General features: G+C 45.2%; 1 protein-coding gene across 3 annotated transcripts in view; it reads right to left on the reverse strand.

Annotated features, from left to right (window-relative positions):
* Nucleotides 1–22,813, reverse strand: part of SLC45A4 (solute carrier family 45 member 4) — a 287,627-nt gene that overhangs the window by 19,773 nt on the left and 245,041 nt on the right. For all 3 annotated transcript variants that reach the window (XM_089689534.1, XM_089689535.1, XM_089689536.1), the window contains exons 4-7: nt 17,546–17,725; nt 8,400–9,463; nt 6,658–6,757; nt 49–260 (exon numbers count right to left, since the gene is read on the reverse strand). In XM_089689534.1, coding sequence (XP_089545660.1) covers nt 49–260; nt 6,658–6,757; nt 8,400–9,463; nt 17,546–17,725 — 1,556 coding nt within the window. The remainder of the gene's footprint in view (nt 1–48; nt 261–6,657; nt 6,758–8,399; nt 9,464–17,545; nt 17,726–22,813) is intronic.

Raw genomic sequence — 22,813 nt, forward strand, 5'->3', positions numbered from 1 at the left:
TTTGTGTTGGTCTTGTAAATGCGAATATTTCATCCACTTGCCACTTACCTCTTTCATTTCGTGGTACTGTCCCAGCAGGGCATATGGGCAGTATGAAATACTCATTGACACTATTCCCATGGTGCTGATCATGATCATAGAGACGTAGACATTGGGAAAGATGAACATCACTGCTGTGCCAATGGAGAAGCCAAGCGTTCCTAGGATGTAGATGATTTTGATGCTGAGGTCATAGTTATCCAGGTACTTCTGTAACAAGGCTGCAGAAAGCACAGATAAACAGTGTCAGGAATCATACTTGCAGAGGCACCACGGCAGTATTGTGTGGCTTGTACACATACTGGAACATGTATCTGAAAGTGGTTCAAGGACACCCTGTCACTATGTCAATGGAGGGCTAAGTGACAATGTCTTTCTAAAGGTCTCCTGCACTAGTTATACTCACTTTACCAGCACTCCCTCTTAGCTCCTCCCTTCACTATATGGAGCAGTAACATTCATCTTCCAGTCAGTGCTCAGGCCTAGCAATTGGCTGCTAGCCTCAATCACACATTGGGTTATATCACAAGCTCCCCCATGCCCGGAGGCACTGGTTACTGTCACAAGCTGCAATGGAGGAAGGATTGCCGATGAGGTAATGCGGATAAGGCAGGAATAACTGGTTCGGTGGGCGTGCAAATTTTCAAATTTACTTCCTCTTAGCTCCTCCCTTCACTATATGGAGCAGTAACATTCATCTTCCAGTCAGTGCTCAGGCCTAGCAATTGGCTGCTAGCCTCAATCACACATTGGGTTATATCACAAGCTTCCCCATGCCTGGAGGCACTGGTTACTGTCACAAGCTGCAATGGAGGAAGGATTGCCGATGAGGTAGTGCGGATAAGGCAGGAATAACTGGTTTGGTGGGCATGCAAATTTACAAATTTACTCCCTCTTAGCTCCTCCCTTCACTATATGGAGCAGTAACATTCATCTTCCAGTCAGTGCTCAGGCCTAGCAATTGGCTGCTAGCCTCAATCACACATTGGGTTATATCACAAGCTCCCCCATGCCCGGAGGCACTGGTTACTGTCACAAGCTGCAATGGAGGAAGGATTGCCGATGAGGTAGTGCGGATAAGGCAGGAATAACTGGTTCGATGGGCGTGCAAATTTACAAATACACTGTTACTTTCCAAATGTTCTCTAGTGTTAATGAGTACTGCCAGTTTAGGACTGCCCCTCTCATGTGTGCCTGTTGCTAGTACACAATGATTAAGCTTTTCTCTAAAGTTTTGCCACACCTGTCAAATCTGACCATCACAGTAGAATGAGATAATGGAATTCTTATCAGCAGCCGGTTGCTTTCATATTGTCTCTTATCAAAAGCCTACATGGAGCTGTATAGAGAAGAGTTCACTTAGGGACAGGGGGCACTCATTCAGCGGTGTGTGTATAATTGGTGCTTAAAGTGTATGTATAGCCAAAAACGTTTTTTCTTTTTGTTTGGATACAGTAGAGAATGGTTAGAACACCTTGTTGTTCACTTTTAGCTGTTTGTGTCCTGTCCAGACATTAAGAAAAACATCACAAGCTCATAAACTCAAATCAAGGGTGGTCAATATTATTACTACTTTCCAAGGAAGCTGGAGAGCCACTCGTAGGAGCTGTTGGTATCATGTGGGACTTCCATATTGGAATGGCTACTGAAATCCTAGATGTCTCATATCATTTCTTGTCCTGAAACATGACAGGAGGCAAGGGGAAATTTCTACAAAGCAGGGTAATTCCCCTCTCAGAAAATTACAGATACAGTATTATTGGTAGAACCCTGGATCACAATACGAGAAGGTGGTCTTAGTTATTTGAGACAGATCTCTAAAAGTTGATGGGTCTAGAGAAGTCCTCCGAATAACAGCATTAAGTAGAAAGATGATAGCGCCACAAGGTTGTTTCAGTTCCAGTAAGCCTTTATTGATCATTGGAAATATCGAATAGATGGCCAACGTCTTCAGGACTTACAATGATGAAAAAACTATTTATGAACTGGACCGAAGCAGGTGTTCTTCACAATAAATATCAAGGTTCATGCAGGTAAACTGGATGATAGCATGACCTCTACCTTGTGACATGGAAAGTCATGTGACCTGCACCACAGGAGCTCAGGAGAAGTGTGATTATATTGCCACTGGAAGAATGGTGGTCAATATTATTCCACTACTTTCCAAGGACACTGGACAGAGACTCCAAGGACCGGTGGATATTATGTGGGGCTTTCATACTGGAAAGGCTATTGAAATGCTAGACTTTGCAGTGAGGTCAGAAATGACCACTTGTATTTTAGATATTTTAAAAATTACCGCAGATTATACACGTGGCAATTTGATCAAGCAATTTAACTTTCAATTCTATTTTTTTTTTAACTTGCAAAGCAATTGAGGATATTAAATATGTGGTTTTTAACCAACAAAAAAGAGATGGAATTGAAATGATTCTGTTTGGTGGAGAATTCTAATCCCTTTCTACAATATGGTTTTTCATTCTTGTTCCAATTCAATTTGAATGCGATGATTCTTCGTTTGCATTCTGGTGGTCAATTATGCTTCCTCTAGAACAGGGGTCTCCAAACTTTTCAAACAAAGGGCAGGTTTTCTGCCGTTCAAACTTTAGGAGGGCCGGATTGTGACCAGTGGGGGGTAGAGAATGTCCTGGGCCTAGCATCAGTGAAAATAAACATGTTGTAGGTCTGCTGTGCTTCTAGAGCAGGGGCCTCCAAACTGCGGCCCGAGGGCCGGGTGTGGCCCTTTGCTAGCCTTTATCCGGCCCTTGGGGCACTATTCCTCCCAATGGTATGAGGTACTATTCCTCCCGCTGACACCAACAATGGGAAACTGTTTCTTACACGGATACCAATGATGGGGCACTATTCCTCCCATTAATACCCATCATTGGTATCAGTGGGAGAAATAATGCCCCATCATTGGTATCAGTGGGAGAAATAATGCCCCATCATTGGTATCAGTGGGAGAAATAATGCCCCATCATTGGTATCAGTGGGAGAAATAATGCCCCATCATTGGTATCAGTGGGAGGAATAATGCCCCATCATTGGTATCAGTGGGAGGAATAATGCCCCATCATTGGTATCAGTGGGAGGAATAATGCCCCATCATTGGTATCAGTGGGAGGAATAATGCCCCATCATTGGTATCAGTGTAAGAAACAGTGTCCCATTGTTGGTGTCAGTGGGAGGAATACTACCTCACATCATTGGGAGGAATAGTGCCCAAAGGGTCGGATAACGGCTAGCAAAGGGCCACATCCAGCCCTCGGGCCGCAGTTTGAAGACCCCAGCTCTAGAAGCACAGCAGATCTACAACACAGGAGAGCAATGAGAAACAGAACTTTTGTCACGCCATAACAGAAAGTGCTTGAGCAAGGATCCTCTTGTCAGGGTCACCAAGTATTATTTTAATGAAAGTTGCAGATTTAGAAAAACTGAAAATAACTTTTAAAATGACATTAACATGTTAAAGATTATAAGCAATCTTAGTGAATGGGTGGGAACCAGTTAAAGTGGCAGAATATCCAAAACAAACGTGTTGACCACAATGGACTTGTGTCTTGTTTCAACCAAGCTATGTGTATAACTGTGGTAAAGCTTCACTGGGGGGCAGAAACTGATGTTATTGCTTCAATGCACTCTATACAACTCTGCCCCAAGCTACATCAACAACCTCATCTCAATAGATCACCCTAACTGTCCTCTATTCACTCCTCCCAATACCTCCTGCTCTCTACTCTCTGGTACTAGAGTCAATTGATTCAGATGGGTAACCTCCCCTGATTGAATATTGCCCATATCTTCATATCAGGAACATAGCAGTTGGACATTTCCAGGATAACCCTTTTATGCCGTATACATAATAAGTGGAATGATGACTTATTGTGGATTAATAGTATGATGTGAAGTTCCATGACCTGCAACCTTGGACTGCTTGTTGCGTTGCTGGTATTTCCATCAGAACTACTCCATTTCTAATTTGTGAGAAATGGCCATATTCCAGCTAGGTGTTTCCTTTACCACGCTGCCAGATTTACTAAATGGCTTCATAAGACATCGTTATCTTCAGCTGATCACTGTTCTGCTCAATTGATTCATTATCGTGCTATAACGCACTAAGGCCTAACTCAATGATGTGTATCTAAACACATTGGGTTCTCTGGACCATTTCAATTCACATTAATGACCTTATGCATACATCCTAGTACGGACTTTTCTTTTAAGGGCTCATGTACACTGCAGCTGCTAAACTGACGTTCAGGAACTGTTCTGCGTTTTTTTTCAGCAGCCCCTGAACTCTCCCTAATGTTTTCCTATGTGTCCATGTACACATCGTCGTTTACAGGCAGTTGAGTTTACAGTCATTTTCTTGAATGCACCAAAATTGCATTCAGGAGTAGATTTTACCAGCGTTTCAAAAGGCAAACCCTTGTAAACGCGGTTAACCGCATTTACAAGCGTTTGCGTTTAGACGCGTTTTTGACAGGTCCATTTCCAGATGCTGTCCAGAGCCTTTTCTCATCATCAGAAATGCATGCAAAGCGTTTTCCATGTATTCAAATGGACCGGGTACACCAGCGCAGTCAGTTCCAGGTTTTGTGTGAAGGAAACAATGGTAGAACGCGCCGCATTATGCTCATGATGGGATCCATAGTGAGTACAACCAGAAAAGACAGGTCATCTCAACACATACTGCTCTCTCTGCTTCTGCTCTCTCTATTTCTCTCAAAATGTCTGAAATAGTTAATTATTTACTGTTTTCAGTGCATTCTGGGCATTTGGGAAGATCTCCTGAGCAGGAGCGGACTGACCATTCGAGCACTCGGGCACTGCCTGAAGGCCCGGGTTCAGTAGAGGGCCCCATGAGATGCCCCTGGTACCTTTCATTGGCTTTTTCATAGGCATTTTTGGGTATGGGTGAGGACACAGGGGCCCCATGATCCCCTATTGCCCAGGGGCCCCATAAGTTGTCAGTCCGCCCCTATCTTTTAAAAACGTTTCTAAACGCAAACGTGCATAAACGTGCATAAACACGATATGCAAACGAGGATAAACTGACGTTTTTTTCACCTACGTTTTCTAGTAGTCAGTTTCCAGCGTTCAGAATAGTTTCCCAAACGCCCCGTTTACATGAGCCCTAATTCACCTATATGACTGGTGTATGTTTGTCTTCTCTTGCAAGGTAATGTTTTAATATATATCTCCTGTATAAGGAATAAAGTTTTGTACACAATACTACTCTGCATGGGTAATCTTAATTACCGACTGTGTTCAGTTTGTTCTTTACAGCTGTTATTTTTTGATGCATCATGCATACTAGGGGGGGTACAACTGGGGGGTCAATGTTAGAGAAGGATCTGGGGGGTCTGGTAGATCACAAGCTTAATAATGGCATGCAATGCCAAGCTGCGGGTTCTAAAGTGAGAAAATATAGTGAACTTGGTGTAGAGGTATTCAGTCTGAGGTCATCACAGAGGACACTCTTTACGTCTGGAGGTAAAGAGATTTAGTCTCCAAATACGGAAAGGTTTCTTCACCGTAAGAGCTGTGAAAAAGTGGAATAGTCTCCCTCAAGAGATGGTTCTGGCCAGCTCAGTGGATTGCTTTAATAAAGTCCTGGATTCTTTCCTAGATCCACAGAATATAACTGGATACTAATATTTACAGGTATAGTTGATCCAGGAAATATCCGATTGCCTCTTGAGGAATCAGAAAGGAATTTTTTCCACTGCTGAAGCAAATTGGATCGTGCTTTGCTGGGGTTTTGTGCCTTTCTCTGGATCAACTGTGGGTATAGGATTATATATTTTTTTCCCTTTTGGTTGAACTAGATGGACTTGTGTCTTTTTTTCAGCCAGACTAACTATGTAACCTGCCCTGCACACCCCCTTTAGATTGTAGGCTCTTATGAGCAGAGCCCTATGCCTAACCATTTTGTAATGACACTGTACTGTCCAACTATATTCAATATATTTATATTGAAAAGCGCTATAGAAGTCCTGTATAAAAATATAAACGAGTAGTGTATATTTTTATTTAAAACACATATGATATCCGTATGGTTGCTACATTGTCAATCTAGGACAGTGGTTCTCAACCTGTGGGCCGCGACCCCTTTGGGGGTCAAACGACCCTTTCACAGGGGTCGCCTAAGACCATCGGAAAACACATATTTCCGATGTGTAAAGAGCAGCTACTGTGTAGAAAGCAGCTGCTGTGTTGAAAGCAGCTACTCTGTTAAAAGCAGCTACTGTGTTGAAAGCAGCAGTATTGAAGGTAAAACGACACTCATGAATTATAATTACTGGGTAAATAATTTTATGGTTGGGGGTCACCACAACATGAGGAACTGTATTAAAGGGTCGCGGCATTAGGAAGGTTGAGAACCACTGATCTAGGAGCTTACACTATTGGTAAATTCAATTCTGATGTCACAACGAGCCCCTGGAAACTGATAAGGTGAACACTGACGCAGGCAGGTACACTTCAAAAGCTAGACATGGTACAATGTGGGCTTGTATTGAATTGAAGCCTCACAGATGGATTAAATAACATACACATTCTCAGAATAGAAGCTGTGAGACGTGAGTAGAACAGAGCCTGACAGCCAGTTACCTGAGCAGACGGCGGCAGTAGCAGCATATATCACCAGCCCCCAGCAGCCCATCTGCACACCGGAGTTGTAGTTATGGAGTTCGGTAGAGTTGGTGAGAGCCTAGAGGAAGAACAATCAGTGTCAAGTCAGTGCATTAACAAAACGGAGAATGATATTAATGATATCATGCACATGAATCCGAAACTTTCACCCGAAGGATCATCAATTGGCTAAATAGTGTACGGTGGGCTAACAAAGTGGATGGAGTCCAAGCTGCGTATTTGCATAGGAGTACACTGGCCAGGTAGTAGGATAGTGGAAAAAAGACAGGGCAGAGCCACTTAGACCATACACTAAAGATTCCTGAAGAAAGCATCAAAAGGCACCAATAAAAATTCCCTGCTATAAAAAATGCTCAAAGCATGGAAGTGGAACCAATAACAATAAGAAAACTACTAGTGTACTTGACCTTTATCTTGAAACTTGGTGATAACCACTTTACTGGGGTATATAAAATAAAGGGCAACAGAGGTATTGAAATGGTGCGAGATGCCAATGCCACTACAGGCGCCATCCTGGAATAGCCATGTGACTGAAAGCCAAGGCACTTGGTCATGTGCTGTCCGTGGATAGGAAAACAGCCACTCCAGGTATGGTTAGTACTGTATAGTTACCTTGGTCCAGCTTGTAACAATGTAAGTATACATCAGTGTTTCCCAACCTTTTTTCAGTCAAGGCACTCTTTAAAAATTATGGGTAGTCCCGAGGCACCCTTTAAAATTATGGACAGTCTTGAGGCACCCCATTCTAAAATAGGGTGCCTCAAGACTGTCCAAAATTTTAAAAGGGCACCCCATTTTAAAATATGAGAAACTATTCTAATAGTTTTTATAATGCAGCAACATCCACACTGGTATGACACGCAACATTAGAGGTGATTTATTAACTAAAAGGCAGGCTTGTTCCACCCGCTGGCTTGTATACAAGTTTTGGGCAATTTTTAGACATTTTGACAAGGCACCCCTGAAGAAACCTCAAGGCACCCTGGTTGAGAAAGGCTGGTATACATTATCCATGCCTGGCTGAACCCTGCTTTTTCTGATCGCTTCAGTTTCAACCAACATGTTTCCAAATCATTTGACCACTATGCCAACTAGCTAAAGCCGGGAGAGATTTGTTTGCTAACAAACCTTGTGATCACTGTCACACTTTTTTCTGTGTGCACTTGCTGGGCATGCGGAAGCGAATATCATTTCTAAAGAAGAGACTACCATGTTTAAAAAAATAAAAATAAAAAATGTACAAAAAAATAAAACCCATCTCCAAATGAAAGATAGTCAACCCATATAAGAAGCACCATCAAGCGGACTTTCTGCTTGGAAGAGTCTGAAAAAGCAAGTATTGCAATGAAAAAAACTTTTTTTTTTTTTTGTCACTGCTGGGTAAATTATAATTTTTTTTTTGGAACTCTGCTTAAAAAAAAAAAAGAAAAAAAAAAAGGAGGACAACATTGTGAATTTTTGTTTGTCACCCTATAATAAAAAAAAATTGAAGTAGCGTATTTAGTAAAACACTGTAACAAATAAAAGACTTATACAGTACATATTCAAAAAATGTAAAAATGATAAAGATGGGCAAATTAGTGAATATAATTATTAATATATTAATGGCCAAATCAACTGACGGCACTAAATTTGGACTGGGCATCAATAAACTGAAGGTCATGAAGGGGTAAAGTACAGTTGTAGCATATTGCACTTACCTTGGGATCGCCTTCAAAGATGACCTGACCCATGAAATCTGTATAGAACACTGCTTCAGCAATAATAGAGAACCAGGTTAGCAAGTGACAAACACATAGACGCATCAGTTCTTTCGGCATCTTTAGCATGGACAGCCAAAGCAGCCTGACAGTTGTCTCAGTCTCTCCTTCCTCACTCTCGGTATCACCGCTGGAGTTGGTGGCTCCGCTCTGATTTCTGTGCCTCTGTCTCTGACGCTGCCTCTTCTGCATGTCGTAAATGTCATTCATGCTGCGTGAGGATTTTATAAGCAAGATGGCGTTGGCTCTCCTGAAGCGGTAGCGGTGGGATCCTACCTTGCCATAATACGAGAAGGTGTATGAAGGCTGACGATAGAACATGTGCCTTCTCCGACGCATGGAGTTCGCGGTGCAGGACTGTTTCATGCCGATTCTGGTGTGCCCGTTCATGTTCTCCTTCTGTAGTGCGTCACCGCCGTTTGGAACTTTGGCTTCATTAATGTGATTATCAAGCAACATCTCCTCCTCTCGCTCGTTCTCCCTGAGGAATGCCGAAAGACGGTTAAATTTGGACTTCAGAAGCTCCTGGCTGGTGCTGCGCGGGGTGTTCGGGTATGAACAATCTTGGAAAATGGAGGGTTCAATGTAATGAAGAAACTCGGATTCATAATCCAATGTGGCGTCAGCCATATGCAAAACTGAATCACTTTTACTTCTTACAATGTCCACCTCAAGGAAGTCGAGGTTGAGCTCATGCTCGGACTGCACTTCATCGGGAAAGCTTGAGTAGGGTTCCTCTTCATTAATAACGTTTAATCGAGACATTGGGACGAGCGTGCTGTTTAATTTTCCGCTTGACATGGTGTCCGCTTCATCCTCTAGGCGGTCCTGTTGGGGGCTGTACTGTTCTTCCTCAATACTGAAAAGGTGGAGGCCAACGGATACAGAGAATATAATGGCTGCGAAAAAGAAAAGGACTTGCTGCTGAGATTTAAACAGTGTTCCGAGGAACGTTTGAGTCCAGTCCAGTCCACCAAGCATATAGCCAATTGCTCCACCAAGGCCTAAAAGTAAAAAAAATAAAATAAAATCGAAACAATAAACTACAAAACTAATGGCTCCTAAATTAGAGTAGCAATACACTCAACACTTTTTTTTTTTTATAGATTTGGGATAGGGGTTCGTTTTTGTCAGTTTTATTGTGGTCTGTGTCCCATTGGGTAGACCTACCCTTGTTACATTCTCTGGTACCCATTGTCAGAGAGGGAATGCAAGAGGGATCCAAAAGATTACAAATATCATTGTAAACAGGGGGGATATCTTCCAGTAGGACACCTGTTTACCTGACAGGAAGGTTAATCCTTCATTTGGGAAGATCTTCATTTCCTGTTTCTCTGGGGACAAGTAGTGAAAAAATGTCACTAATGTGGATATAGACAGTAAAAAGCCCGGCAGATGTTTTAATTTTAAAGTGGATTTAATTGCTGTATGTGACTCTGCTGGAAGACATTTCTTTTCACTTGCAGTCTTGGTGACCACCCTGGCAGGAAGTATGGAGAAATCTTGCCTAAAGGGGATAAGTCAGCAAACAGCCAACATAAGTTCTAGCCCAGGGATGGGCAACCTAAGGCACATGTGCAAGGGCAGGTACATTGTGTCATTTTCAGTGGCACCCAGAAGCTCGTCACGTGCCATGTTCACAGGCTGGGACTGGCCTGCAGAAAGACTGGTGGGGCCCTTGCTTCCTACGAATACAAGCACTGCCATAGGCTGTAGCTGACAACTCCCTAGGCTGTCAATTACAAAGCCTGACCCATCCCCCTGCACTTGTGTTCCAATAATCTCCATGAGGTTGTAAGGAAGCCTGCCTGAAATTACTGACCTACCAGCATAGGCCCACCTACTGCTGTTGTTACTTGAAGAAGCCCACCCGCATACCCTTTTTCTTTATTTAGTGGAACCACAAGCTGTAGCCAGTATGAACGTAAAACCCTTGCATTTAGGAAGGTGCATGAATTGGGGCCAATCTAAGAAGACAGTGCAGAAATTGGGCTGGTTTAAGGTGTGTAGGTGTTGATTTGAGGTGTGAAAATGATGGAATTGGTATTGATCTAAGGTCTAACTGGTTCAGATCTGAGGGGTACAGGGATTGGGGGGTGATCTGATGTTTGAAGGTGCAGCAATTGGGGTGATCTAAGGCGTGAAAGTGCAGCAATTAAGGTGATCTGATATATGAAGGCGCAAGAATTGGGGTGAACTGAGGTATGAAGGTACAGTAATTCAGTTGATCAGAGGTGGGAAGGTGCAGGAATTGGAGGTGTGGGGGTGCAGAAACTGGGGTAATCTATGATGTGAAAATGTAGGAATTGGCATCAATTTGAGCTCTGAAGGTGCAAGAATTGGTGGAGGGGTGAAGTACTGGGATTAGAGCTGATCTGATGTCTGAAGATGCATCAACTGGTTGATCTGAGGTGTGAAGGTGCAGCAATTGGGGTGATCTGAGGTGTAAAGGTGCAGGAGTTCAGTTGATGGACGGTATGAAGGTACAGGGAATTGGAGTGATTGGAGGTGTGATGGTGCAGGAATTTGGGTGATCTGAGGGGTGAAGGGGCAAGAATTGGGGTGATCTGAGGAGTGAAGGTGCAAGAATTGGGGTGATCTGAGGTTTGAAGGTACAAGAATTGGGGTGATCTGAGGTGTGAAGGTGTAGTCATCGGGGGTGACCTGAGGTGTGAAGGTGCAGGAATTCAGTTGTTTGGAGGTGTGAAAGTGCAGGAATTGGGGCAATCTGAGATGTGAAGGTGCAGGAGTGGTGAGCTGAGGTGTGAAGGTGTAGATATGGGGCTGATCTGAGATATGGAAGTGCAAGAATTGGGGTGAACTGAGGTATGAAGATACAGGAATTCAGTTGATCAGAGGTGGAAAGGTGCAGGAATTGGAGTGATTGGAGGTGTGAGGGTGCAGAAACTGGGGTAATCTATGGTGTGAAAATGCAGGAATTGGCACTGATTTGAGCTCTGAAGGTGCAAGAATTGGTGGAGGGGTGAAATACTGGGATTAGGGCTGATCTGATGTCTGAAGATGCATCAACTGATTGATCTGAGGTGTGAAGGTGCAGCAATTGGGGTGATCTGAGGTGTGAAGGTGCAAGAACTGGGGTGATCTGTGGTGTGAAGGTGTAGTCATTGGGGTGACTTGAGGTGTGAAGGTGCAGGAATTCAGTTGGTTGGAGGTGTGAAGGTGCAGGTATTGGGGTGATCTGGAGGTGTGAAGGTGTAGATATCGGTGATGACCTGAGGTGTGAAGGTGCAGGAACTTAGTTGCTTAGAGGTGTGAAGGTGCAGGAATTGGGGTGATCTGAGGTGTGAAGGTGCAGGAATTGGGGTGATCTGAGGTGTGAAGGTGTAGATATCGGGGGTGATCTGAGATATGAAAGTGCAGGAATTAGGTTGATCTGGAGGTGTGAAGGTGCAGATATCAGTGGTGACGTGAGGTGTGAAGGTGAAGGAATTCAGTTGTTCGGAGGTGTGAAGGTGCAGGAATTGGGGTGATTTGGAGATGTGAAGGTGTAGATATTGGTGGTGACCTGAGGTGTGAAGGTGTACATATTGGTGGTGACCTGAGGTGTGAAGGTGTAGATATTGGTGGTGACCTGAGGTGTGAAGGTGTAGATATTGGTGGTGACCTGAGGTGTGAAGGGGTAGATATTGGTGGTGAACTGAGGTGTGAAGGTGCAGGAACTCAGTTGCTTAGAGGTGTGAAGGTGCATGAATTGGGGCGATCTAAGGTGTGAAGGTGTAGATATCGGTGGTGAACTCAGGTGTGAAGGTGTAGATATCGGTGGTGACCTGAGGTGTGAAGGTGTAGATATCTGTGGTGACCTGAGGTGTGAAGGTGTAGATATCAGTGGTGACCTGAGGTGTGAAGGTGTAGATATCGGTGGTGACCTGAGGTGTGAAGGTGTAGATATTGGTGGTGACCTGAGGTGTGAAGGTGTAGATATTGGTGGTGACCTGAGGTGTGAAGGTGTAGATATTGGTGGTGACCTGAGGTGTGAAGGTGTAAATATTGGTGGTGACCTGAGGTGTGAAGGTGTAGATATCGGTGGTGAACTGAGGTATGAAGGTGCAGGAGTGGTGATCTAAGGTGTGAAGGTGTAGGAACTCAGTTGCTTAGAGGTGTCAAGGTGCAGGAATTGGGGCGATCTCAGGTGTGAAGGTGCAGGAGTGGTGATCTAAGGTGTGAAGGTGTAGATATTGGGAGTGATCTGAGATATGAAAGTGCAGGAATTGGGGTGATCTGTAGTATGAAGCTGCAGACATTGGGGTGATGTGAGGTATGACGTTGCAGCTATTCTTAAGTCTATGGAACGCGGCAAAAACGCAAAACGCACCGCAAAAAGCACTGCAGAAACAGATCAAATGCAAACTGCATAGGTGTGAACCTAGCCTTAGTAAATCTCCCCTTTAATGTGAACAATTTTCCAGACCCCTGGCTGGTCTAGCCCCTTCTTCCACTTTATTCAAAAATTAACTTTTTACTTTTTTTTTACTTTTTAATTTTTTTACGACTAGGTTTCCACGCTGCACAGAGCGGCTTTTGCTAAGCATTTTATGGTCATAAAATATAAATTATGGAACTCACAGACTGCAAACCAGGCATTTTTTTGCATTGCTGAAAATGTTGCTCATTAACTTGCAGCCGAAGAACAAGTTATAAACCGCACTGATGAATGGCCAGTTATGATGGGAATTGCACTTCAAACATTCACAGGCATAATACATCGATAAATGGTATCAGCCATTAATAATTCAGAAGTGTGCACACAGATGTCAGCTCCAATCCTTGTGCCTTCATATGTAAAATGTGTACTGTGCATACAATACAATATAGAACACATACACAGGGCAGTTTTTGTAGCTTTTCCTCCATCCAGGGTTTTTGTTTTTACCCCCCCCCCCCCAAACCAGGGATGAATGGGTCACATGTTGGGGGACTGAGTGCATAACTGCATAAAGATCTGCTATTCTCTGTGACACAATTTCTGCCTACGGTCCCCCTCTCTGCCATCTGCAGGAGAGCGATAGTTTAAAGAGAACCATGTGCCCGAGTCCTTAAAGCAGAACTCCAGACAAAATTAACATGATAAAATCAACAGCCCATTAAAAGATAAAATAAAAAAAAACACCTTTAGTTGCAATATTCACCTTAAATCAAGAGCTTCCCCTTGCAGTACTTCTGTTCTGCCACTAGATGCCCCCCAGCCTTATGACTCTTAACCCATTTTTTCTGAGCCCATCCTGGACTCACCCCAGCCTGTAAATGAACAGTTAAACAGGAAGTGGCACAGTGATGTGCGCATCTCCATGTCACTCTGCTCTCTCCTCCTGTCAATATGCGCCTTGTTAGCACATAGACTAGCTCTTTGTGCCACTTCTCCCTCTTACACTCCAGCCTTGCTGTACAGGGGCTGATACCAGGTCAAAAAGTACGTACTTAACCCCTTCCCGCCGGCGTCTCCCGGCCCTTTAAGAGTTTCAGAAGCCGGGAGGCGGGACGGGGTTTAGGGACCATGTGACCGCCGTGACGCGTCATCACGGCGGTCACATGATCGGGAAAGGTCCCGATCGAATGAGCAGACCGGGACCCTTCCGTTGAGTACTGGACATGTGTGCTGGGAGCGCGCAGGGTGCACGCTTCCAGCACATATGTTTTTTGTTAATTGCACGCAAATGTGCGGCCGCTCGGTGTCTAGGCCCAGATGCCGGGAGGCCGCACATTTATGTGCGGCCGGCTTGAAGAGGTTAAAGCGATTCTCAAGGCTCACTTTTTTTCTAAAAATAACAAACATGTCTATACTTACCTGCTGTGTGCAGTGGTTTTGCACTGAGCAGCCCGGATCCCCTTCTTCTCGGGTCCCTTGAAGGGTCTCCTGGCCCCTCCCTCCTGTTGGGTGTCCCCACAGCAAGCAGCTTGCTATGGGGGCACCCCGCCGCTCCGTGTGTCCATTCACACATAGAGCCGCAGCTAGGTCCCAACCTCCTCTATCTTCTCATTAGCTCACTTGCTGTGATTGACAACAGCGGGAGCCAATGAGGAGAGGGAGTCCCGGGATAGCCGAGACTCTAGTGCACATCGCTGGATCAAGAGGGGGCTAAGCTGAGTATTAGGGGGGATGCTGCACAGAGAATGAATGAAGGTGAAAAAACCTTGAGCTTTTACAACCACTTTAAACTGCTTGCATTTAAAAATACATTTAATGATTTATTAAAGTGTTACTAAACCCAGGACAGCTGGATAAAACAAAAAACAATGTCTGTCTTCATTGCACGCTGCAAAGCAACAAAATGTGATTTTAAAAATGGGGTGATTCTTTTCTATACCTGCTGTGTATATATAACCCCCCCCCCCTTTAAAGCTGGACATCAGGGGAATAAACCCACAGAAACGAATGCAGCTCTGGTTTCATGAATGTGTCATTAAGTGTTATTAAACCTCCAACTATATCCGCTCTCCCCAGACCCCGCATTCACTATATCTGCTCTCCCCAGACCCCGCATTCACTATATCTGCTCTCCCCAGACCCCGCATTCACTATATCTGCTCTCCCCAGACCCCGCATTCACTATATCTGCTCTCCCCAGACCCCGCATTCACTATATCTGCTCTCCCCAGACCCCGCATTCACTATATCCGCTCTCCCCAGACCCCGCATTCACTATATCCGCTCTCCCCAGACCCCGCATTCACTATATCCGCTCTCCCCAGACCCCGCATTCACTATATCCGCTCTCCCCAGACCCCGCATTCACTATATCCGCTCTCCCCAGACCCCGCATTCACTATATCTGCTCTCCCCGGACCCTGCACTCACTATATCCGGTCTCCCCGGACCCTGCACTCACTATATCCGCTCTCCCCGGACCCTGCACTCACTATATCTGCTCTCCCTGGACCCTGCATTCACTATATCTGGTCTCCCCAGACCCTGCATTCATTATATCTGCTCTCCCTAGACCCTGCATTCACTATATCTGCTCTCCCTAGACCCTGCATTCACTATATCTAGTCTCCCACAGTACACAAAACATGGAAATGCAATTATTTTAGTAAATATAAACTGCTAAATACCTTTTCTCATCAGCAGTATATAGCAGTCTTGTGACCTCTAGCAGGAGGAGTTTTCATTCTGCTCTAGAAGGATGCAGAACCCCTGACCTCTGTCTGCATTCATTTGCAGAACCCCTGACCTCTGTGCTGATTGGCTCTGGGCTGATCACATGCCCCCTCCCAAGGAAAAAAAAACCCAAAAAACTCTATCCATATACACCAAACTCAGCATGTGCAGCTTGCCCCCAAGGCTCTGTTCTAAGATGGATTGAGGAAAGTAGAAGCGGAGGATCAGAGAAGACAGGATCAAACAGCCTGTTTACACAATGCAGAGGATTAACCCCTTAGGTTCCACAGTGAGTATAACAAGCATGCTTTACTGCATCTACAGACCGATTGTACTGATGTGGGTTTAGGAACACTTTAATAATCACAGAGCTGCATTCACTTGCATAGTTTAGGTGTGTTTGGAGTTCGGCTTTATTGATGCCACTCAACAAGGCGGATTAGTATACCTGCGCTGTATTTTTCCCCAGACAAGGGGGAATATCTGCACCCCGTAGATGGAGGACAGGGGTGCAGACACCAGGCTGGTACAGGGAAGGGAAGAGACGATGCAGCAGGTGCATCTGATCAATTATAGAGCAAGCCTGCAAAAATGTGCTGCCAAGAAAACACGACAAGAAGTGCCGCAGACGTTACATATAAACAGTTGCATCTGCCAAGAGGAAATGACAGTGCCGCGAGAACGCCAGACCGGCTGCTGATCGAATTCTGAATCTGCATGTTCAGAGCCCAAAGCTACTTGTATGACCCTAGCTTCTTTCAAGAGAACCTGTCACCATAGACGGTTGTAGAATTTGACTCCGGTGGCTCCAGATCTACAAGCTATGTAACCTCTCAGCATTGGTTAATATCATGCCCCAAATCTTTCCCATGCTTACCTTCTACATATTGTACAATCACATTGGTCCCGGTCTTTAAGGAGCGTACAATCTAAAGGTACCGATCTCACATACAGGGGTGGACTGACCATTCGGGTACTCGGGCACTGCCCAAGGGCCCGGGGTCAGTAGAGGGCCCCATGAGATGTCCCTGGTAGCTTTCATAGGCTTTTTTGGGTGTGGTTTGAATGTGGGCGAAGACACAGGGGCCCCATGATCCCCTATTGCCAGGGGGCCCTATGAGTTGTCAGTCCTCCCCTGGTGATGTCACACAGTCCCGCCCACCACTGACTAATCCTACCCAACATACGGCACCAGGCTCCTTGGTTCTCCCTGTGCTTGCTTGAGTTTCCTCCGGGTACGTCGTTTTTTTCCTCATTCCGGTACTCGGGCACTGCCCAAGGGCCCGGGGTCAGTAGGGGGCCCCATGAGATGTCCCTGGTAGCTTTCATAGGCTTTTTTGGGTGTGGTTTGAATGTGGGTGAGGACACAGGGGCCCCATGATCCCCTATTGCCCGGGAGCTCTATGAGTTGTCAGTCCGCCCCTGGTGATGTCACACAGTCCCGCCCACCACTGACTAATCCTACCCAACATACAGCACTAGGGTCCTTGGTTCTCCCTGCGCTTGCTTGCGTTTCCTCCGGGTACATCGGTTTCTTCCTCAATTCCATACACATACTAGGCTGATTTAGAGAGGAGATGCTTTTCCTACCAGCATGTCTTTGGAATCGATGGCTGTATACATCCATTAGCTATCATCCAGTTAATCTTTGTATCACACCTTCTATCTCACAAGTTGCCAGGAAACAAGTCATTGGTGTTATCACTAAACACTTCATCATGACATGATTGCTTGGGACCTTCTTCCCTTAAAGTCCATCGCATCACTACACAACCTTCCCACAGGCGTCTGTGACACCAGACACTTTGCTTTTACCCCGACAAAATGTTTTTACTGGAGTTGCACTTTAACTAATGGGAAAAACCTTCACGCACACAGTCAAAATGCAATGTTTTACATGATCTCTCTATATAAAACTTCTCCTGTCCAATACCTTAGCCAAGAAGCCTATAACGAGTGAGGTACGTACCAGCTGAGAAGGCATGAATATTAAGTGCCATGTCCTGCTCTTCGTTGTCTGCCACATCCAGCAGATACGCACGGATTGGCCCTTCGGTGGCATCGGCACAAAAGTCTAACACCACAACACCGAGCACTGTGAGAACGATGCCGATAGGCTGTTTATCAGGAACGTCCCCAATGGCCAAACCTGCAGAAGACAAGAGCACAACGTGGTTAGAGTTCTGTAAGCACATTATGTAAGCATCAATGAACCCAATGCAGTTCACATTAAACACCCATGCACACAGCTAACCTGTGCTTTGGCTATACAGGGCACAGACATGGTTCACCTTAGTAACCCCTCTACCAGCAGCACATATGTTTCCTTCACTCCCCCGCTTCACTGTCCACTCACCAGGAGTGAAGACAACACCCTGTACTTCAAAGTATGTGGGATTCAATTCTTTTCCTCTCCTAAGATGCATTAAATACTTAGGCATTGGCCAAGAGTGGTCACTGAAGGGTGGGAAATGTGATTCAATCCTTTTCCTCTCCTAGGATGGTGTTGGTACTTAGGCATTGGCCAACAGTGGTCACTGAAGGGTGGGATATGTGATTCAATCCTTTTCCTCTCCTAGGATGGCGTTAGGTACCTAGGCATTGGCCAAGAGTGGTCACTGAAGGGTGGGAAATGTGATTCAATCCTTTTCCTCTCCTAGGATGGCGTTAGGTACCTAGGCATTGGCCAAGAGTGGTCACTGAAGGGTGGGAAATGTGATTCAATCCTTTTCCTCTCCTAGGATGGCGTTAGGTACTTAGGCATTGGCCAGGAGTTGTCACTGAAGGGTGGGAAATGTGATGCAATCCTTTTCCTCTCCTAGGATGGCGTTAGGAACTTAGGCATTGGCCAAGAGTGGTCACTGAAGGGTGGGAAATGTGATTCAATCCTTTTCCTCTCCTAGGATGGTGTTGGTACTTAGGCATTGGCCAAGAGTGGTCACTGAAGGGTGGGAAATGTGATTCAATCCTTTTCCTCTCCTAGGATGGTGTTGGTACTTAGGCATTGGCCAAGAGTGGTCACTGAAGGGGTGGGAAATGTGATTAAATCCTTTTTCTCTCCTAGGATGGTGTTGGTACTTAGGCATTGGTCAAGAGTGGTCACTGAAGGGTGGGATATGTGATTCAATCCTTTTCCTCTCCTAGGATGGTGTTGGTACTTAGGCATTGGCCAAGAGTGGTCACTGAAGGGTGGGAAATGTGATTCAATCCTTTTCCTCTCCTAGGATGGCGTTGGTACTTAGGCATTGGCCAAGAGTGGTCACTGAAGGGTGGGAAATGTGATTCAATCCTTTTTCTCTCCTAGGATGGTGTTGGTACTTAGGCATTGATCGAGAGTGGTCACTGAGGGGTTGGAAGAGGGTATTCTGCTCTGCATAAACTCCATCTAGATTAACTCAGATTACGCAGGACTTCGAACAGTAGATAAAGAAGAGATGAGCGTGGGCATCTCCTTAACTCTTCCCTAGCCAAACTGCGAATTTGCACACTTTTTTGACTCCAGTGAGCTACAGACTGGGTCATTCCTATCCCATAGCTTACGTAAACAAAGAAGCAGGTTGTGGGGTGGGAATGATCTGGCCTGCAACTCATTGGAGTTAAAAAAAAAGAAGAGAGATAGGGACGAGTTCAGAAGACACCCAAGCTCACCTCTAATAAAGACATTCTCTAAAATTGATGAAGTTTATCTCAGTAGTCATTAGGCATGGATGCTAACCATACGGTCCAATATACAGACAACCACAAGTCATATATGTAACACAAGGGTCCACTAGAAAGAGCATTTACAAAAGCACATATATAACAATGGCTAGCACATGAGATTAACAGAAGTAATGAGTCAGAAATTACTTTCAAGCCAATTCTAATACTGTATGTCATTTTAAATTTGTGCCTACCTTTCTGCAAACTGCACTGTGCTGGTTGTATTCACATTATTAGGGCCAATGAAGCTCTAGTCAATATTTTAGCTGCCATACCAGTAAGGTGTGGGCCTGTCAAGGGGCAGCAATTTTAGTGAGTGGACCTAACAGAGGGGGGAGGCAATGCTGAGTGAGAGGACCTTAAAAAGGAGAGATGTAATCTTGGGTGAATGGACCTAGTGGAGGGGGGAGACAATGTTAGGAGAGGGCCTAGCAAAGGAAAGACACAATGGTGGGTGAGTGGGCCTAGTGGAAGGGAGAGAAGGTTGTGTAAGTGAACCTAGCAGTAGGAAGAGACAATGTTGGATGAGTGGTCCGAGCAGAGGGGAGGAACAATGTTTGGTAAGGGAATAGCAAAGGGAAGAGGCAGTATTGGGTGAGTGAGCAGTATGTACAAAGTAATATCAGCGAGTGGGTCTAGTGGAGAGGAGAGGCACTGTTGGGTGAGTGGGTCTAGCAGAGGGGAGAGGCACTGTTGAGTGAGTGGGTCTAGCAGAGAGGAGAGGCACTGTTGGGTGAGTGGGTCTAGGAGAGGAGAGAGGCACTGTTGGGTGAGTGGGTCTAGGAGAGGAGAGAGGCAATGTTGGGTGAGTGGGTCTAGAGGAGGGGAGATGCAATGTTGGCTGAGTGGGCATAGAAGAAGGGAGAGGCAATGTTGGGTGAGTGGGTCTAGGAGAGGAGAGAGGCACTATTGGGTGAGTGGGTCTAGCAGAGGGGAGAGGCAATGTTGGGTGAGTGGGTCTAGCAGAGGGGAGAGGCAATGTTGGGTGAGTGGGTCTAGAGGAGGGGAGATGCAATGTTGGCTGAGTGGGCATAGAAGAAGGGAGAGGCAATGTTGGGTGAGTGGGTCTAGAGGAGGGGAGAGGCAATGGTGGGTGAGTTGGTCCAGAAGAGGAGAGAGGCAATGTTGGGTGAGTGGGTCTAGAGGAGGGGAGAGGAAATGTTGGCTGAGTGGGTCTAGAAGAAGGGAGAGGCAATGTTGGGTGAGTGGGTCTAGAAGAGGGGAGAACAATATTGGGTGAGTGGGTCTAGAGGAGAGGAGAGAAAATGTTGGTTGAGTGGACCTAGCAGAGGGAAGATACAATATTTGGCAAGGGCCTAGTAAAGGGGAGATGTAATATTGAGCGTGTGAGCCTGGTGTGGGGAACAATGTTGGTAAGTGGGAGAAGCGATGTTGGTGAGGGTCAAATGAAGGGGAGAGGTAATGTTGGGTGAGTGGGTGTGGTGGTGGTGGGGGGGGGGGGTACAATGTTAGTAAGTGGGTGTAGCAAAGGAAGCCTAGTGGGGGAACAATGTTGGTAAGTGGGAGAAGCAATGTTGGGTGAGGGTCAAATGAAGGGGAGAGGTAATGTTGGGTGAGTGGGCGTGGTGGTGGGGGTGCAATATTAGTAAGTAGTAGCAAAGGAAGCCTGGTGGGGGGGAGCAATGTTTGTGAGGGGGTCTATCAGATGAGAGAGCCAATGTTGGGTGAGTGGACCTGTTGGGGAAGTAATGTTAAGTGAATGGGCCTGGCAGGGGGCAGTAATGTTATTCAAACTGTATGTATGCCCTAATGACAAACTTCTCTTTTGTCTTGTTTAATATAGCATTGGAAGTGTTTTGTTATACATGCCTGATAAATGCAAAAAAAAAAATGGTTCAGAAACTTCAGAGCTGTCCTGTATCTTCTGCACACATTCCATGTTATCTCAAAGAGCCCTCCTAGTGCTTTATGCTGGACTACAGAAACATTTGCGTTTATATTGTAGAGATCTAAGTGGCTGAATAGTTACCAAAACACACTGGACAGGGCTGACACCACTCAGTCCACAAAAATGCCGTGTGCTGTCAGCCAACAGCAGGATTCAGGAGCTGAGTGATTTTCTGGAAAATCAATAAGTATTTTTCTGTATTTATATCACTAAATACCAGCGCAAACCCACATAATAAATTGCATCACCCAACCTATTAAATTGATACTTAATAAATAACAAACTTAAAAAAACTTTGACACAAAACCACTTTTGTGCTAATGAAATAATAAAAAATATATATAAATAAATAAATACATAAATAAATAATTTTTAAATTAATAAGTCCAGTGACAAAAAAATCCCAAAGTAACAGTCCCGTGACAAAATTAATTAAATTGTAATTATATTGTAATTTTCATTGGATTCTTCCGTGCCTTTGATCCCTTCACCATCCACCAGTGCAAAAACCAACATTAATCGCACTCACCAGATAATAGTGAGTCACACGCCTTTCAGGGATATTAAGGGCTCCTGGACCCACTTTACTTTATATAAGACCTCCAAATAATGCCTCCTCTCGGATATGGATACCTCTTCTGGTTACTCCTCTCACCGAATCCCCCAAGGAAAATCAGGAAGAAGAAAAAACCATAGTGTAACACCGTAGTGGTTTCTCATCAAAAGAATCTCTCCAGACCACTCACATTTTAGCAGGATATAACCCGCATTTTATTGAAACAACAACGATCTTTTCTTAAAAACGATCCATTTTCCATGTACAGCGACTTTTGCATAAAGACCCCACAGCCTAGTATACAGCAGGATGGCAGACCTCAGATGCAGACTCATCCACTATGTAAAGATGGCCCCTTGGAACGCACCGCTCGGCGTGCGTTCCAATCACCGGAAATGACGTCAGACGCCGGAACAGGCAACCGGAAGTGCGTCAACGCGTTTCGCCCCACCCACAGGGCGTTATCAAGTCTTGATAACGCGTTTCGCCCCACCCACAGGGCGTTATCAAGTCTTGATAACGCCCTGTGGGTGGGGCGAAACGCGTTGACGCACTTCCGGTTGCCTGTTCCGGCGTCTGACGTAATTTCCGGTGAGTGGAACGCACGCCGAGCGGTGCGTTCCAAGGGGCCATCTTTGCATAGTGGATGAGTCTGCATCTGAGGTCTGCCATCCTGCTGTATACTAGGCTGTGGGGTCTTTATGCAAAAGTCGCTGTACATGGAAAATGGATCGTTTTTAAGAAAAGATCGTTGTTGTTTCAATAAAATGCGGGTTATATCCTGCTAAAATGTGAGTGGTCTGGAGAGATTCTTTTGATGAGAAACCACTACGGTATTACACTATGGTTTTTTCTTCTTCCTGATTTTCCTTGGGGGATTCGGTTGGAGGAGTAACCAGAAGAGGTATCCATATCCGAGAGGAGGCATTATTTGGAGGTCTTATATAAAGTAAAGGGGGTCCAGGAGCCCTTAATATCCCTGAAAGGCGTGTGACTCACTATTATCTGGTGAGTGCGATTAATGTTGGTTTTTGCACTGGTGGATGGTGAAGGGATCAAAGGCACGGAAG

This window comes from Staurois parvus, unplaced genomic scaffold, assembly GCF_062004578.1.
Source record: "Staurois parvus isolate SC_StPar_1 unplaced genomic scaffold, SC_StPar_1.0 ptg000485l, whole genome shotgun sequence".
Classification (NCBI taxonomy): Eukaryota; Metazoa; Chordata; class Amphibia; order Anura; family Ranidae; genus Staurois; species Staurois parvus.